Consider the following 18937-nt stretch of genomic DNA (forward strand, 5'->3'; position numbering starts at 1 on the left):
GGGATCTGTCAGCATGTTTTTGCTATGTAAGCTGAAGCCATGCTGTATGTTAACACCTAAAGTTCAGGCATGTCTGTTTTGTCATAGTCCAATCTTTTGTTTATTTGCCACGTTTGTTTTAAGCAGCAGGACCCTTATCAATACAGGACTAGAAACTGGCACTCCTGGCTGTCTAACACCCCCCTAACCCTTTGACTGACACCCCACCATCAATGTACAATCTCTATAGAGAGCCTGGTGTGGGCAGGGCAGCACCCTGGCCTCAGCTACTTGACTTTAGGTAAAAATTCAGATTGTTTCAGAACAGCTGCAGCCAGTAATCTAAGTAATGCATCATTGGATTCAGAATCACTTTGACTACATCATGCTGCTCTCAAATGAGGCAACAAAAACCTGCTGACAGATTCCCTTTAAGGGTTATTTGCATCCCAGACAAGTATGGCATAGCTACAAGATTTTCATTTTTTGATATATGTAGGTCCCATATCTGGGGCCTGATCCTTTTTGTTTTCTATGATCTCTGATTCCAAATCCATAGTAGTTTGGCAGATACAATCCAATATATCTAGGAAGAAAGAGAATGGAGGAGAGGCACACTTGGTCAGCATTTTTCAGAATTTCTAGACAACAGAATAGAAGGAGACAAGCCTGTGTCCCCTTTTGACACTAGAATTCCCAGAAATTTCGAGCTCCCCCCTGAAGTCCCGAAAGAGGGTCAAATGACCCTTAGTCTAAACTAAATAGAACTAACTAGAAACTAAATGGCTAAACTCAATGGAAAACAACAACCTCCTGTGGTACGACAGTAATGGCCTTAATTACAGAACAAAAGACGGTGATTATAGGAAGTTAGCTAAAATCCTTCAGGTCATTCGACCAGTCTCTGGGTTCCAAAGGTAGAAATGTTAAATTACCCCTCTCTGGGACTTCTAATGTTAATGAAGGGGTACAGCTGTATGCAGGATTTCCCTTTTCTAAATAGTTGCGTGTTGCAAATGTAATTAGATTGAGGAGAAGGTGGGACAATGCTAGAAAATGCCTTTGTTGGTGGCAAAACCTAGAACCAGGGGAGTAACGATGATAGGTGTTGCAATTGCACCTGGGCCCAAGTGACCAGCGGGGGCCCAAAATGTCCCTTTTTATCCATATGAAAACACGATTACTATTTAAGTATTAGTTGGGGGCCTTGTTGGACATTCTGCGTTGGAGCCCACAAGCTTCTAGTTACTCCAGTGCCCAGCACCATCATAGGTGAAGACTGGGTATCTTGAGCTTTGCTGTGGGGCATAGAAAAATTCTAGAAATTATCAAAGAAAATGATTTAATTATTTCATTATGTACGTTTAAACTTAATGTAAATGTTTAAAGATAGCCGAGTATCATGTAGAGGGTACAAAAAAATGTAAAATATTTCCAATCTATAAATGTTCCATGCTCATCACTGTTCATTGATAACTAGAATATCCCATTACTTTCTCCAGGGAGTCATTGCAGAATATAATAAAATCAATGGCATTAAAGAAGATGATGACACCGATAAGTTTAAGGAGGCGATCGTGAAGTTCCACAAGCTATTTGGCATGCCAGAAGAGGAGAAGTTGGTGAACTACTATTCATGTAGTTATTGGAAGGGCAGAGTACCCCGACAAGGATGGATGTACCTAAGCATCAACCACCTCTGTTTCTACTCCTTCCTATTGGGGAAAGAAGGTAGTGTAAGAGCTATATATTATCTTACAATGGAGAGAAATGTATTCAGCCTATTATATCAGGAATCACAAGGTCCAACAATTAGCCCATGACTTCTAATTGGTCCAGTGTAACATAATGGGAGGAATTCATCAAGACTGGTTGAGACTTTTTTTTTTTTTTTTTAAATGGGTAACGCAAATTTTATTAGAACATTATTTAAGAACATTACCAATACTATAGGTATCAATATTATTGCATCTGTCACCACTTTGACGTTTTTACACTGTTAATATGGGCATACAGGTTATAGAATGCTGACTGTAGTCTTACCTTTTATGCCTCATATCAGAAGACTTGTTTGGAAAAATCATCTTTTATCACTTTATGTAAATGAGCTCTTCCAGGCTATGGGGCGGATGCTGCCTGGATGATAACTCCACCTCCAGAGACTATTATAAATAAAAGGAGCGTCACCAGTGTGAGACAATTAAGGCTGCTTTCACACATCCGGCTTGAGCAGTGCGGCTCAATCCGGCTGTGCAAGCTATGCAACAGATGCGGTGAAAACACCGCATCCTTTGCATAAGTTTTTCCCATGCGGCCCGTCCGGTTTTTGCCGCTTGCGGCATGCTACTGAGCATGCGCAGTGGCAAAAACCGCATGCGGCAGCCGGATGCGGTTTTTGCTGCATCGCGCCGCATCCGGCCGCCATTGGCATGCATTGAAAAATGCGCCGCATCGGCCGAATGCGGCGCGATGCGGGTTTTTTTTGCCGCACGAAAAAACGTGCCAGGCAACGTTCCATTTTGCCGCCGCATCGGCTAAATCTGCCGCATGCGGCAAAAACTGGACCGAACGCGAGCCCATGCGGCACAATGCGGCACTAATTAAAGTCTATGCAGAAAAAACGCAACCGGCAGCAAAAAAAACGGTTACGATTTTCCTGCAAAGTGCCGGATTGTACCGCATTGCAGAAACCGGAGGTGTGAAAGCAGCCTTACTGACACAGAACAGGAGAAATGAAATTTGCCTTCTTTGAAACACATTTTTTTGCAGCTCCCTGAGCTCTGATTCATTGCAACAATGTTGCCCATAGCCTGGAACAGCTCATTTTCATAAAGTGATAAAAGATGATTTTTTTCACAACAAGGCTTCTGACATGAGACAAGGTAAGACTATTGTCAGCATTCTATAACCTGTAGGCCCATATTAATAGTTTAAAGAGGTCAAAGTGGTTACAGATTCCCTTTTAACTGTTGTTAATTTCCTGGAAAAATGTATGAACAAGCATAAATGAAAGATGAAATGCCGTTCTGTTGCATTACAATTCGGCTTAACCACACCTTGGCTCGGTTGTGATCAGGAGGAAGGACAAACTATCAGACCTTTATCCATCATATCCTACTGAAGATGGAGATGTTTCTGAGGTGCAGGGTTTGCTGTACAGAAATAGAACTGCAGATGCAGGCTGTCAGGCCACTATAAATAAAGGCGTTCCTGTCTGTGCAGAAGACCTCTGGCAATGACCGAGCAATGTTGTGCTGCTGATTAAACTGTCATCTATCTTTTTCAGCCAAGCTAGTGATCCGGTGGGTTGACATAACCCAACTGGAAAAGACGGCTACCTTGCTCCTCCCAGACATGATTAAAGTCAGCACTCGCTCCAGTGAACATTTCTTCTCTGTTTTTCTTAACATCTCTGAGACTTTTAAATTAATGGAGCAGCTTGCCAACATCGCAATGAGACAGCTCCTGGATAACGAAGGGTTTGAGCAGGATTGCTCACTTCCTAAATTAAAAAAGAAATCACCCAAAAAAGTATCCGCCTTAAAGAGGTGAGTGGAAGTTCAAAAAACTGATTGTGCAGGAAATAACTTCATAGAGTGAAAGTGTCATGCCATTAGTCTTATGTTGCGCAAACTTGCCTCGCATTGTCCTCACCACCAACATGACATTGCTGGAGATGAAGGTCAGGTACCTTGAATTTTAACATTTGGCCCTTTTTCTATATAGGTGATTAAAAAAGGTGGTCCACTACAAAGCATACACATACCACATCGGTATATAGCTATGAGAGAAGGCTTTTTCTAAATACCTTCTGTTGTCAATTCTGCCTGTGAGTGGTTCTCTCTCTTCGCTCATTCCCCATCACGTGACCCGGGCTGTAGTGACCTCTGATGTCCAGTGATGTCACGTCAACTTCTGGAATTGGAAGTTGACCCGACATTACCTTGGCGGGACCCAGTGTCCGTGAGTGACTGGGATGTGAGCGGAGTTTCATCGCACAACACAGCCCATCATGTTGCCCATTCTCTTTTTCACCACAGAGAAACGCAAGCACGAGCGATGCTGGGCTGTGATGTGCGGTGAAACTCCTCCCACAGACCGCTCACTCACGGACAGTGGGCCCCAACTCTGTGATGACGGGTCAACTTCTAATTCCGGAAGTTGACTTGACAGCACTGGAGATCAAAGGTCACTACATCCCAGGTAATGTGGTGGGGATGAGCGGACAGCAATAGCGCCACTCAGGCAGAATTGACAACAGCAGGTATTTAGAAAAAGCCTTCTGTTTCAGCTTTATACCACTGTGGCCTATATGCTTTGTAGTGGACCTCCTTTTTAAACCTGGCAGTGACTTTTTTTCTGCTCTGAAAACTTAAATGGGTTATCCACTACAAGGATAACCCCTTATGATTTCACATTTTTTCACCAGTTAAGATTATAAACCATACTCCCTTCCCGGTACGGTTGCCCTTCCAGGTGTCTGGGCTCATGTTGTGTTATGATGTCATGCGAGCCCTGCATCCATTCAACGCTGGCTTTCTCCTCTTCGTCTTTGCACCAAACAAGCAATCAACAGGACATGAGCGCAGCCGCAGCACTCACTTTCTGTTGATTCATTTGTTCGGTCCGAAGGTGGAGAGAAGAAAGCAGTTGATTGGACGTGGGACTCGTGTGACGCCATAACCCCACGTCAGCTCCGCAAGCCCGGACACCTGGAAGTGCGCCGGTGCTGGAAGTGAGTATAGTCTTTAACTGGGGAAAATGTAAATTTATAAGGTGTTGTCCTAGTAGTGGACAAACCATTTTGTTTTGCGAAGCCGAATTTCCATGTGTATGGGGAAGTAAGGAGAGATAGCTGGAGGCTAAACGATTGATTGACTGTCCGTTGTATGTGTATAGCCAGCTTTAGACGTATATTTGACACGGGCTATTTAAGGGTTCTCTTTTGGTCTTACTTTATTCTGGACCACTGGTCTGATAAAGGTTCAGGGGGTTGCTTGAAAATGAGGGCATCAGCTATTTTTACAATATTAAGTATTATAGATTTTTGGGGAAATTGAAATTTTCTCAGTAAACTGTTTATAGAAAGGATGTTGCTAATATTAAGATCATTTTACATTACAGAGATTTAGATGCTCGAGCCAAGAGTGAGCGGTATCGCACTCTCTTCCGTCTCCCGAAGGATGAAAAGTTAGATGGCCATACAAACTGCACATTGTGGACACCCTTCAGTAAGAGGCACATAGTGGGGCAAATGTTCGTTTCAACAAATTACATCTGCTTCACTAGTAAAGAAGAGAATCTGTGCAGTCTGATCATCCCACTGCGAGAGGTTTGTGGACCCACCTTGTCTTACAGTCTATATGCTTATATGCTCTAAGGAGGACCAGCCTCAAGGAATGGTCTGCATTTAACTCAGAAATTAGTAATGTGGCGGCAGCGTTTTCCAGACCATTTAGTCCAGTTACCATTTAGTAATTTATGATCTATTACACGATCTGATGGATCTAATTTTATTTATATAAGAAGTGCAGCCATGAAGAAACCCCAGCATCCCAAAGCCTCCTTATCACTCATCTATAGAAGGTGCATTGAGCTGTAAGCAGATTCACTGGGCTCCTTCTGCTGTGTAATAAAATGGATAGTCAGATGAAGAAATATATGTATATCTTCGCTAAATAACGCACATATGACATTTCTCATTTTTCTGATACTTTTATTTCTACAACTTGGAATTATTACCGCGATATGAGAAATGTATTCCTCCTCAGTTCCATCTTGAAAAGTCTTGCAGGAGTCATATATATGTCACATGAACATTTCTTCTAGGCACCCGTTAATATAGATCTAGGATCATACATCATAAGAAATTAGTTACAGCTTGTTATGAATGCACTGTGCAGGTAATTAATATATTGCATCATTTGTCCAATTCTTGAACCTACATTCCGCAGGAATAACACCTGATAATTACAGAAACCACAGAAAAAAACTTCAGAAAAAAACTTGGGATGGTGCATATCCTCAATAAAATTCTTTTATTTTATTAATTTCCAAATATAAAAAATCATTTTCAAACTGCACATATGTATACAACTGGGTCCAATCCCTAATCACACTGGACTAGCTCCAATACCGCTCTTATGGGTTACAGCAGCTGCATAAACTATTCATGGCTTATAGTAAGCCTCCACCATAATCCTGATATTTTTACTTTCTATCTGGTAAATGTCTCCCTTGTAACGGGCTCCCTACCAGTGCATCACCTAGAGCCTCCAACGGCACTGTGCATCTAGAGATTCCAGGCAAGGTCTGGTCACTCTGATTAGTAATAAACGTGGAGCGCCGCTGTAACTAACCTTTACGGAGTCAATTGCGGTTGTGCCGTCCTTGGTCCCGACATGCGTTTCCCTAGTTCATCAGGGGACGTGTGCTTAGTGTGTCATGAACTGAGCCATTTTATGCGGGCGCTGTGAGTAAATCATTATCGTCACCTGTATAGTGACGTCCATGGGGTTTCCCTTTGTGACGCGTAGCCACACCTACTTCCGGGGCTACGTGCCGATCCGGATTTCCGGCATTTGGAGCGCACGCTGCGTGTCAGTCACCACGGTATCACTACCATGGAGACCGAACACGCGCATGCGCGCCAAGCTTGCCGTACTGTCAGAATCGGCACCCCGACCAGCAGGAGCGGTCACGCAAGCAAGGAAACTCACCATTCTACTTGCGATCGGTAATAATAATCAATAAACTCACAGCGCCCGCATAAAATGGCTCAGTTCATGACACACTAAGCACACGTCCCCTGATGAACTAGGGAAACGCGCGTCGGGACCAAGGACGGCACAACCGCAATTGACTCCGTAAAGGTTAGTTACAGCGGCGCTCCACGTTTATTACTAATCAGAGTGACCAGACCTTGCCTGGAATCTCTAGATGCACAGTGCCGTTGGAGGCTCTAGGTGATGCACTGGTAGGGAGCCCGTTACAAGGGAGACATTTACCAGATAGAAAGTAAAAATATCAGGATTATGGTGGAGGCTTACTATAAGCCATGAATAGTTTATGCAGCTGCTGTAACCCATAAGAGCGGTATTGGAGCTAGTCCAGTGTGATTAGGGATTGGACCCAGTTGTATACATATGTGCAGTTTGAAAATGATTTTTTATATTTGGAAATTAATAAAATAAAAGCATTTTATTGAGGATATGCACCATCCCAAGTTTTTTTCTGTGGTTTAGGTAATTAATATAGCAAAATAGGAAAGGGACGTACCAAAACAAAGCCAATCCTGGATGCATGCTATGTCTCAATGTGCTTGTATGGTAAATAGTATTGATTTACTGTTTTATATAGAAATATTCTTTCGTTAGAGATTTCAAGGGTATTGGCCATTCTTCAGTTATAAAATGGAATTATGGAAAGGTCTACCCGGTACTTTATTATAATACTTATGTACTTTTATGAAGTCTTGGGGACTGTGATTAAAATGGCTGCTAGCTAAAAGGGTTATTCCCATCTGCAAGATCCTATCCCAGTATGTAATAGGTGTAATAATAACAATATTATCAAATATGTCAAATTAAAAATGCAATATAGTTCTCCTGATTAGTGATGTCACTTACCTCATGTGCAGGGCATTACAGCCTAGGTATCCATGGTTACATAAGCTACTGCAATACCCTGCACATGAGGTAAGCGATTATAGATGATCAGGAGAACTATACTACATTTCTAATAGGACGTATTTGCTAATATTTTTATTATTTCACCTACTACATATTGGGATATGATCTTGGAGATGGTAATACACCTTTAAGTTAGCAATTTTTAGAACCACAAGGTTGTTATTTAATCACATTATAAGCAGAATAAGATGGGAAAACCCAACGCTTTTAACTCATTATGTGAACTGCTGCAAACAAATTGCAGAAAAGATAGTTCTAATTTCCATAGATGTTGTTTCATAGTTTGGATTGAAAGTAGACATAACTTTGCATTCAACCTATAACCTAACATGTACTTGACACTGGAAATTTGGATAACCGCATCCTGACGTGAACCCTGAGATTGGCTTTTAAGGGAATACATTTTAATATACTGCTTATAAGCTAAGGTTTGCTCAGACGTGTTCTACGGATACGTGTGACCAATGTAATTAAATGGGACTTTTGAGACAGATTTTTCACACGAACCAAGTGTGAAAAAAATCGCAGCATGCACTAGTTACTGTAGTCTCTTTTGTATATCAGATGAGATTCACCCATTCAAATCTATGGGTGCACAAAAGAAAATCCTATCCCATACGTCATCCGATTTGTATAGATACATTGCCACTATTAATCTATAATATACATTTTAAACTATTGATGTATAAAATCTGATGCCACCTTGATGTCACGTAGATAACAATATAAATGAAAATCGTCTCAAGATTTCTGGATGAAACGTCAACGATCTTTGATACTCTCATGTGACCTCTGCCTTTTGGCTGGGTTCACATAGCATTTAGCTCTACATTCAGGGGCTCCATCGGGGCTTAATCCCCACAATACTGTAATCGGACGTATGCAGTGTCAGGCTGTTGACTATAATAATGCAGATGGAGTCGCATGTGCTCTGTCATGCATTGTCTTCGTCCATATACCCCTTAGTTCAGGCGGGCAGCAAGACTTGGCCAACTACATCATGCTGTTCACCTCCAATAAGCGTATACAGCTGAAACCCATGCACAACAGAGCGCACTGTGACTCATTCTGCATCATTACAATCAATGGCCCCATCGGGCATAAACTCCTGAATCTTGTTTTGTGGGGGTTCGGACTTAAGCCCCTACAGAGCCACTGAACGTAGAGCCAAACTCTATATAAGCCCAGCCTCAGTGAGCGATATTTTCCATTATTTATTTAACATGAATTGTATTTTGTTCTTCAGGCTATTTCCATTGAGAGCAGTGTTTGTCATTTCTAGCCCTGGGGTATCCGTTGCTGCCATATTTGTGTTATATATGAATGTCTTGCCATTGTGTAGGTAACCATTGTAGAGAAGGCCGACAGCTCCAGTGTCCTGCCCAGCCCGCTGTCCATCAGCACCAAGAACAGAATGACGTTCCTCTTTGCCAATTTAAAGGACAGAGACTTTCTTGTGCAGCGAATATCTGATTTCCTGCAGCAAACTACCCAGAAAATGTACTTTGACAAGGATATTTCTAGAAGCAACAGCAGCATAGAAGAGGAGGTACAGTATGTGAATGACCTCTATAGATACTGATCTACTTGAATTGCTACTTCTATTTTCCAATGATGATGATTTTAACAATACAATATACAGCGTGATGATGGCGATACCTTATTAAAGGGAACCAATCACCAGGATTTTCATATATCAGCTAAAGCCAGTGCTATACTGGCATGATCAGGCTGAGTCTATACATTCCTGTAGTGGTCAGCTCGGATGTTTAGGTTTTGAAATCCAAAAAAGTAAAGTTAATAAAATTAGCTGCTTGTTGAGTGACAGCAGCTGAGGATCAGATAATATAGTCATAAGCTGGTGTCACACATAACGACGACGACAACGACGTCGCTGCTACGTCACCATTTTCTGTGACGTTGCAGCGACGTCCCGTCGCTGTCGCTGTGTGTGACATCCAGCAACGACCTGGCCCCTGCTGTGAGGTCGCCGGTCGTTGCTGAATGTCCAGCTTCATTTTTTGGTCGTCACTCTCCCGCTGTGACACACACATCGCTGTGTGTGACAGCGAGAGAGCGACGAAATGAAGCGATCAGGAGCCGGCACTGGCAGCTGCGGTAAGCTGTAACCAGCGTAAACATCGGGTAACCAAGGGAAGACCTTTCCCTGGTTACCCGATGTTTACGCTGGTTACCAGCCTCCGCTCTTGCTGCCAGTGCCGGCTCCTGCACTGTGACATGTGGCTGCAGTACGCATCGGGTAATTAACCCGATGTATACTGTAGCAAGGAGAGCAAGGAGCCAGCGCTAAGCAGTGCGCGCGGCTCCCTGCTCTCTGCACTGTGACATGTAGCTGCAGCACACATCGGGTTAATTAACCCGATGTGTGCTGCAGGAGAGCAAGGAGCCAGCGCTAAGCAGTGCGCGCGGCTCCCTGCTCTCTGCACTGTGACATGTAGCTGCAGCACACATCGGGTTAATTAACCCGATGTGTGCTGCAGGAGAGCAAGGAGCCAGCGCTAAGCGCGGCTCCCTGCTCTCTGAACATGTAGCACAGCGACCTTATGATCGCTGCTTCTGCTGTGTTTGACAGCTAAGCAGCGATCATAACAGCGACTTACAAGGTCGCTGTTACGTCACCGAAAATGGTGACGTAACAGCGACGTCGTTGTCGCTGTCGTTTAGTGTGACACCAGCTTAAGTTATCCCCACCTGTTAGAATTAGCATAAGCATTATACAAACGGCTTTAACTTATCTACGAAAACCTGGTGATTGGTGCACTTTAAAGGGGTTGTCCACTACTAGGAGAACACTGTTTGATGCCACGTTTCCTCTTGGTAAAATAATAAAGCCTACACTCTCCTCCTGTACTGTTGCCTTTCCAGCGGTGTTGCGGCTCGCGGTGCCTGGCCTTATGTGGCTTGCAATGTCACTCGAGCCCCGTGTCCATTCAGCGCTGACTTCCTTCCCCCCCGCCTTCAGACCAAACAAGTTAATCAACAGGAAGTGAGCACAGTGGCTGCACTCACTTCCTGTCGAAGGTGGGGAGAAGGAAGTCTGCGCTGAATTTATGAGGGGCTCACATGACATCACAATTCGTATGACCTGCGGCACTGGTGGAACAGCGCCGGTATAGTAGGTGAGTAAGTATTATTATTTAACCAGGGAGAAACGTGGAATCAAAAGGGGTTGCCCTAGTAGTGGAAAATCCCTTTAATTACAATTCTTAGAAAGACAATGAAGAGAATCTGGATACAATGACTATTTAAAGACAACGCAATCTTATTATACTGGTATCTATCCTATTCTACAGCTATATTCCCTATTAATTCACATTACAGTTAATGGCCCCTGTGATGTGTCTGTATGTATTACTTGTGTGTGTATATTTAGTAATATATGTGCCTATTTGTTTTTCTCCAGTCTGACTCCAGGGCCACTGGTTTTGTTTCCTGCAGTCCTCATCAGAGACTACGTGTTGAAGCTGATGGGGACCGTCATGTAAACCTTAATGGAAACAGCGCTCCAACTGCCACGCAAACGTTAATGACAATGTATCGGAGGAGGTCACCCGAGGAATTCAATCCTAAATTGGTAAGTGGCGACACAGCACTGACTCAGTATAAATACTGCAGAGACCTGACAGCTCTCATCACTAGTGTTGTCATACTGGTTAGATAACTTATTTTAATGAGGTTTACATTCCCAAACAGGCCTCTGATGTCTGAGGAATTAGTCACTTGTTTGTTTCCTGCGGTGATGGTGACAGAATATATATCATAATTGTGTATACAAATTAGGCATATGATTTTTGGCATTTTCATAAACTGAAAGTAATCTATTCCATACTGTAAATCTGCTACTTTTATTAGTACTTAGTAATTGGCACAATTGTCCCAAAATTATACGGTTATACTAAGGTGAGAATGGAACGTGGCCACTTAGGCTATGATCTGATGTCTGTGGCAAACGTGCAAATCTGAATATTGAGATTGAGCGACCCTAATTTTAGTATCCTCACGTTTTCTGTAAGTCTTTTGTTGTATTGAAAGGTAGACACCAGCCGTAGCTAAATGTCCATACGTTTAAAAACTGTTAATAAACTTGCTTGCATCTTAATAGCCATTGTTTTACATAACTTTACACAGAAGAGCCCAGAATAATACAAAAGTTCTTATATAGAAAGTTCATGTTTAATCCACATCCATGTAAAAATTGTCATTGCACTATTAAAGAGGGTGTCTCATAAAGCCCATCACAATCTACATAACAGTTTAAAGCATGTAGACCTCATAGATGGGCGCACATACTCGAGATCCCTAATGCAGAGCGACTCGATACATGTGGCTCCTGCTCTGGCAAAGCCGAGTCGCGGTCATCCATGTAGTACTATGACTTTCCCTGACAGAATCCACTGTTAGCTGGGGGTGCTGGGTGCAGTCTCCTGGGTGATTTGGGGATCCCATTTTTCAATTTTTGTAACGATGTCTTAAAGCAGGGATGTCACACTCAAATACACAGTGGGCCAAAATTAACAACTTTGACAAAGTCTCAGGCCAACTTTGATATTTATTAAAAAAAAAAAAAAGTCTACAATTCCTTAGCAAATATAACGATGACCCTTTTCATATGGAAACAAACTTAAAGGGGTTTGACCCCTGAACACAGTTTATTTTAATTACTAGATCTTAAGAGTTAGATCACGTGACATGAGGATTGGGTATTTTCTTGCGAGCAGAGGCTAGCAATGGAATCATGGAGCCCCATATCTGAAGCTTTAGTTGGGGGCCCACCCACCCCTAAAAAACCCTTTAATATTCAATAGGGTAACAGAAGAGCATATCTCACAACTTGGCAGCCCTTACAAAGACATTTTCCAAATCTTGAAACCCATAGCTTGTTCTTTCATTGCCCCCATAAAGTTGATGCCAACAAAAGTGCCCCCTAAACACAGTATGATGCCCTCATAGAGAATTCCTCCACAGTACCCTCCACATGCACGGTATGAGGACCCTACTGTATCCCCCCGGCAAAGTAGGCTGACCCCAACAGAGTATGATGCCCCAACTGCGATTCCCCACACAGCACTCCCATACAGTATAATGGGTCCCACATAGTCATCCATATAGTATAATGGTCCTCACATAATCCGCCATACGGAATAATGGGCCCTGCATAGCCCTCCATTCAGTATAATGGCCCCCACATAGCCCTCCATACAGAATGTGTCTCACATGTTCCTCTATACAGAATGGGACCCACATAGTCCTCCATACAGAATAATGGACCCCACATTAAAAAAAAGTCTTTATTACTTATCAGTAGATCAACATGGCTTTCTATAAGGATTTGTGAAACTTATGATTTTAGGTAGACCTCTTTATACAGTGTCACTCTTTACAAGTACTTTAAAGTTAATAGTGAGGCCTTTATTCTGTCTTCAAAGGCCAAAGAGTTTCTTAAGGAGCAAGCTTGGAAGGTTCACTTTGCAGAATATGGCCAGGGTATTTGTATGTACCGCACTCAGAAAACAAGAGACCTGGTACTGAAAGGCATCCCAGAAAGCATGCGAGGAGATCTGTGGCTGCTCTTCTCTGGTAAGTGATGAACATTGTGTGGGCATGTCAGATGACCTAATATTACTTACTTTTTTTATGACCATTTATTCTTTGTTATCAGGAGCTATTAATGAAATGGCCACACACCCCGGTTATTATGAGGAGCTGGTGGAGAAGTCTATGGGTCAGTACAACCTTGCCACAGAGGAGATTGAGAGAGACTTGCACCGTTCCCTCCCGGAGCATCCAGCATTCCAGAATGAAATTGGCATTTCTGCTTTGAGGAGAGTTCTCACTGCTTATGCATTTAGAAATCCAAACATCGGATATTGTCAAGTAAGTTCTTATACATTCCCCATTATCACATAGACTGAAAGCTTCCATAGACTGAAAGCTTCCATAGCCAGTTCTCTTTAATCTTGGCCACATACAGCCTAATTCTGTGGTGAGAATCATGCTGCTTCGGGAAATTTGGACATCATTTACACCATACAACACATTGTAATATGTCCAATTCATCACAATCCTTTTTTGTTCATGTCGTAAAGAAGCAACAGATTTCAAATGTTTATATGCAAGTCCTGATGCCTAAAATTTGAGATTTCACAGGCAACTTTTTATACTCTCCAACTAGTGATGAGTGAGAAGTACCATGCTCTGTTGTTCGGTACTCGTTAAGAGCAGCTGGATGATTGGATGGGTGTGACTCGAGTTCCAGAGTATAATGGAAGTCAATAGGGAAATTTTCCGGAAAAATGCTCGCGTTCCACATTGACCTCCATTATACTCAGGTACGCTCAGCACTCCCATCCGAGCATCCAACTGTTCTTAACGCGCACCCAAGCATGGTAGTGCTTGCTCATCACTATCTCCAGCCAGTCCATCACCACAGCTCTTCTAGGGTCGCCAGCATACTTGTGGTCCCCATGCATCTTTTTCTGGTCAGATGGGTAGTCAATACTGTTGAGCTCCACTGTTTGGTACTCGATTGAGGTGCTCGGATACTCATGGTGCTTGGCGGAGTATCGTGGGAGCTTGGAAACAACCACAAGACACAGGCTTGCTTCAGAAGGGAGAGCCATTTACAGTCTCTGGCTGTCACTGGGGTTGAAACAACTTTACGGATTAGTATATCAAAAGGGGAAAAAAACTAAGAAAAAACACACCACCTCCCTCTGCTGGAAATGTGCTGTTTATAGGTGGCGGTATGTGGGTGGAGAGCTGAACTGCCCAATCAGTGACTTCCATTATACTCATTACTCTAGTTGAGGCCTTTCAGAATGTCTGACCTGCTCGACTCGAGTCCCGAGGATTTCAGTGCTCGCCCATCTCGGCATGTGACCCCTGCAGCCAACTCCAGGCTATAGTAATAGCGTCACACCGTTGTGGGCACATATCTGTGCGAATGCCATAGGATGTATTTATTTTTTAAAAATAAAAAATATAGGGCTGGAGTACCGCTTTAACTTGTATGTTAATATAAAAAAGCAATACAGATTCATATATGAAAGAGAGTAAAAACCTCCAAATGTACTAATATTCATTAGTTCTTGGTAAACAGAGATGGTTACTGTGATATTAACCTAAAACTGGCAGCTAAAAACAGATGAGCTTATGTAAAGTGATGTTTCATGTAATTTGAATACATTTTGTCCCCCATTGCAATACGGAGGTAATTGTTTCCACGCACTTGTCAGAATTGTATGCAAAATGTAAAGTCTTGTCCAAAGAGTCTTCTGTGGGTGTCATTGTGGAGCAGTCAGCAGTTTCTGCCGCCTTCTGGTTTCCTCTATGGTTCACTTTCCTATGAATTGGATGAAAGCAGCAGAATTGTACTGCAAGCAATCAAGTCGATGACCCACTTCTTCTACAAAGAATTTTTTTTTTCTAATGCATGGAACAATATATCACAAAAGTGAGTACACCCCTCACATTTTTGTAAATATTTTATTACGTTTTCATGGGACAACACTGAAGATAGGACACTTTGATACAATGTAAAGTAGTCAGTGTACAGCTTGTATAACAGGGTAAATTTGGAGCCCTCTAAATAACTCAACACACAGCCATTAATGTCAAAACCGCTGGCAACAAAAGTGAGCACACTCCTAAGTGAAAATGGTACATTTTGCCCGATGTGTCAATATTTTGTGTGGCCACCATTATTTTCGAGCACTGCTTTTAACTCTTGGGCATGGAGTTCACTAGAGCTTCACAGGAGCCGCTGGAATCCTCTTCCCTCCCCCATGACAACATCACTGAATTGGGGAATGTTGGAGACCTTGTGCTCCTCCACCTTCCGTTTGAGGATGCCCCACAGATGCTCCATCGAGTGTAGGTCTAAAGATATGCTTGGCCAGTCCAGTACCTCTGTTTCTTTAGCAAGGTAGTGGCCATCTTGGAGGTATGTTTGGAGTCGTTGTCATGTGGAATACTGTGCTGTGGACCTATTTCTGAAGGTAGGGGATCATGCTCTGCTTTGCCTTTCACAGTACATATTGATACAGGTAAAATATATCTTTGTACCGTGTTAGCCAAAATTGTTTAAAAGAACTGAAGTCCTCAGTGGTTGATACCTTTTTAATGGCTAACATAACAGTACATATTGGCATTCATGGTTCCCTTGATGAACTGTGGCTCCCCACAGCCGGCAGCACTCATGTATCCCCAAACCACCATGCTTAACTGTAGGCAAGATACACTTGTCTTTGCACTCCTCACTTGGTTGCCGCCACACTCAATTGACCATATCTGAACAAAATAAGTTTATCTTGTTCTCATCGGACCACAGGTTCACATGGTTCCAGTAATCGATGTCTGTAGTCTGCTTCTCTTCAGTAAACGGCAGGCTTTCTTGTGCATAATCTTTAGAAGAGGCTTCCTTCTGGAATAAAAGGCATGCAGACCAATTTGATGCAGTATGCAATGTATGGTCTGAGCCCTGATAGGCTGACCTCCTTTCCCTTTACCCTCTGCAGCTATGCTGGCAGCACTATTATGTTTATTTTGAAAACACAACCTCTGGATGTGACTCTGTGCATGTGCACTAAACTCTGTTCTGAGTGAGACCTGTCTTGTTAAACCTCTGTATGGTCTTGTCCACTGTGCTCCAGCTCATTTTCAGAGTATTGGCAGTCTGATTGTTGCCTAGGCCATCTTTATGTGAAGCAACAATTCTTTATTTTTAGATCCTCAGAGAATTCCTTACCATCAGGTGCCATGTTGAACTTCCAGTGACCAGTATAAGTGATAACACCAAATGTAACACATCTGCTCCCCATTCACGCCTGAGACCTTGTAAAACTAATGACACTGGGGAGGGAAAATGGTTAATTGGGCATAATTTGCCAATTTTCATTAGAGATGTACTCACTCTTGTTGCCAGTGGTTTAGACATTCATGGCTGTATGTTGAGTTATTTAGCGGACACCAAATTTACACTGTTAGGCTATGTGCGCAGTAGACCGTTTTTCCCGCGGATTTACCCGCGGATTTGCCCCGGAAATTTCTTGAGAAATGTCTGCAATCTTTGTGCAGACATTTCCCATGAAATTCAATGAGAAAAAAAAATAGCTGTGCGCACTGTGCGGATTTTTCTCAAGAAAATTTCTTGAGAAAATTTTCTCGAGAAACTTTCTTGAGAAAATGTGCATGTCCATTAATTTCCGCAGGTACCTGCGGTATTCCGGGGGTATTCCGCAGGTAGCAATGATGTGCGGTATACCACCGGAATAGCCGCGATTTACCTGCGGTAATGCCCATCGCTGCCTGCGGTTTTGCAGGAAGCGATGTCATTATGCCAGGAAGAGGAGCAGAGGAAACACACGTCGCACTCCCTGGACGCCGCACAGAAGCACTTCCGTGCGACCTCCAGGTGTCTGTGCAGTGTGTGTCCTGCTCCGGCCTCGCGGCTGCCTGCACTGCAGGGTGTCAGTGTCTGCCCGCAGTGTCAGCAGCCTGTCACGCTGCAGCGCAGGCAGACACTGACATCCTGCAGTGCTGGGAGCCGCGGGGATGACGATCGCTGCTGTCAGGAGGTGAGATCATTACCTGCTGTGACGATCTCCTGCCTCCTGACGTCAGCGCTGTCACTGCTGTCTAGGGCCGACTAGCGAGCGGCCCGAGACTGTCACTAGCGGTGACGTCACGGGCTCTCGCGATAAGTCAGTGACAGCGCTGACGTCAGCAGTACAGGAGATGATCACAGAAGGTAATGATCTCATCTATGCTCCTGATGGCAGCGCTCGGCATCCCCTGCAGTGACCTGAGCTGACCTATTGATGTTAGCTCAGGTCACTGCATTGCTCTCCCAGCCAATGGGGAACATTCTGTTCTTCATTGACTGGGACAGCGACTATGGTATGGATCGCCGTGCCCCCCCCCCCCTTATTGGATTACGCCGGACGTGGAATTGATTGTGCTCTTTTCAATAAATTGGTTAAAGAGGGAATGTTTTGGGGAGTGTTTTTTCAAATAAAACTTTTTTTGTTGTCTATTTTTTAATTATTACTGACTGGGTTGGTGATGTCGGGTATCTGATAGACGCCTGACCTCACCAACCCCAGGGCTTGATGCCAGGTGACATTACACATCTGGCATCAACCCCATATATTACCCCGTTTGCCAACGCACCAGGGCGCGGGATGAGCTGGGGCAAAGCGCCAGGATTGGCACGTCTAATGGATGCGCCACTTCTGGGGCGGCTGCGGCCTGCTATTTTTAGGCTGGGGAGTGTCCAATAACAGTGGACCTCCCTAGTCTGAGAATATCAGACCCCAGCTGTCCGCTTTACCTTGGCTGGTGATACAATATGGGGGGGACCCCACGTTTTTTGTTTTAAATTATTTATATAATTTAAAATAACAGCGTGGGGTGCCCACTGTTTTGGATTATCAGCCAAGGTGAAGCTGCCAGCGGTGGTCTGCAGGCTGCAGCCGTCTGCTTTACCCTAGCTGGCTACAAAAAATGGGGGACCTCACATCATTTTTTTTTAATTATTTATTTATTTTATGGCTAAATACAAGGCTAAGCACCCTTTAGGCTACTTTCACACATCCGGCTTGAGCTCTGCGGCTCAATCCGGCTGTGCAAGCTATGCAACGGATGCGGTGAAAACACCGCATCCTTTGCATAGGTTTTTCCTTTGCGGCCAGTCCGGTTTTTGCCGCTTGCGGCATGCTACTGAGCATGCGCAGTGGCAAAAACCGCATGCGGCGGCCGGATGCGGTTATTGCCGCATCGTGCCGCATCCGGCCGCCATAGGCATGTATTGAAAAATGTGCCGCATCGGCCGAATGCGGCGCGATGCGGTTTTTTTTGCCGCACGAAAAAACGTGCCAGGCAACGTTCCATCCGGCCGCCGCATCGGCTACATCTGCCGCATGCGGCAAAAAACGGACGGAACGCAAGGCCATGCGGCACAATGCGGCACTAATTAAAGTCTATGCAGGAAAATCGCAACCGGCAGCAAAAAAAACCGGTTGCGATTTTCATGCAAAGTGCCGGATTGTGCCGCATAGCAAAAACCGGAGGTGTGAAAGTAGCCTAAGTGCCACATGAAAGTCACTAAAGGGTGCCAGCTTAGAAAATGCAGGGAGGTGGAACATTATATAGGTTTTTCTCATCTATCTATCTATCTATCTATTCATCTATCTATCCCTCTATCTATCTATCTATCTATTCATCTATCCATCTTTCCCTCTATCCAT

The 18937-nt window shown here is 43.7% G+C and overlaps 1 protein-coding gene across 2 annotated transcripts in view; it reads left to right on the forward strand.

Annotated features, from left to right (window-relative positions):
* Positions 1 to 18937, forward strand: part of TBC1D9 (TBC1 domain family member 9) — a 98521-nt gene that overhangs the window by 29724 nt on the left and 49860 nt on the right. For both annotated transcript variants that reach the window (XM_075348352.1, XM_075348360.1), the window contains exons 4-10: positions 1482 to 1710; positions 3266 to 3527; positions 5104 to 5311; positions 9013 to 9219; positions 11095 to 11265; positions 13118 to 13268; positions 13351 to 13565. In XM_075348352.1, coding sequence (XP_075204467.1) covers positions 1482 to 1710; positions 3266 to 3527; positions 5104 to 5311; positions 9013 to 9219; positions 11095 to 11265; positions 13118 to 13268; positions 13351 to 13565 — 1443 coding nt within the window. The remainder of the gene's footprint in view (positions 1 to 1481; positions 1711 to 3265; positions 3528 to 5103; positions 5312 to 9012; positions 9220 to 11094; positions 11266 to 13117; positions 13269 to 13350; positions 13566 to 18937) is intronic.

This window comes from Anomaloglossus baeobatrachus, chromosome 1, assembly GCF_048569485.1.
Source record: "Anomaloglossus baeobatrachus isolate aAnoBae1 chromosome 1, aAnoBae1.hap1, whole genome shotgun sequence".
Taxonomy (NCBI): domain Eukaryota; kingdom Metazoa; phylum Chordata; class Amphibia; order Anura; family Aromobatidae; genus Anomaloglossus; species Anomaloglossus baeobatrachus.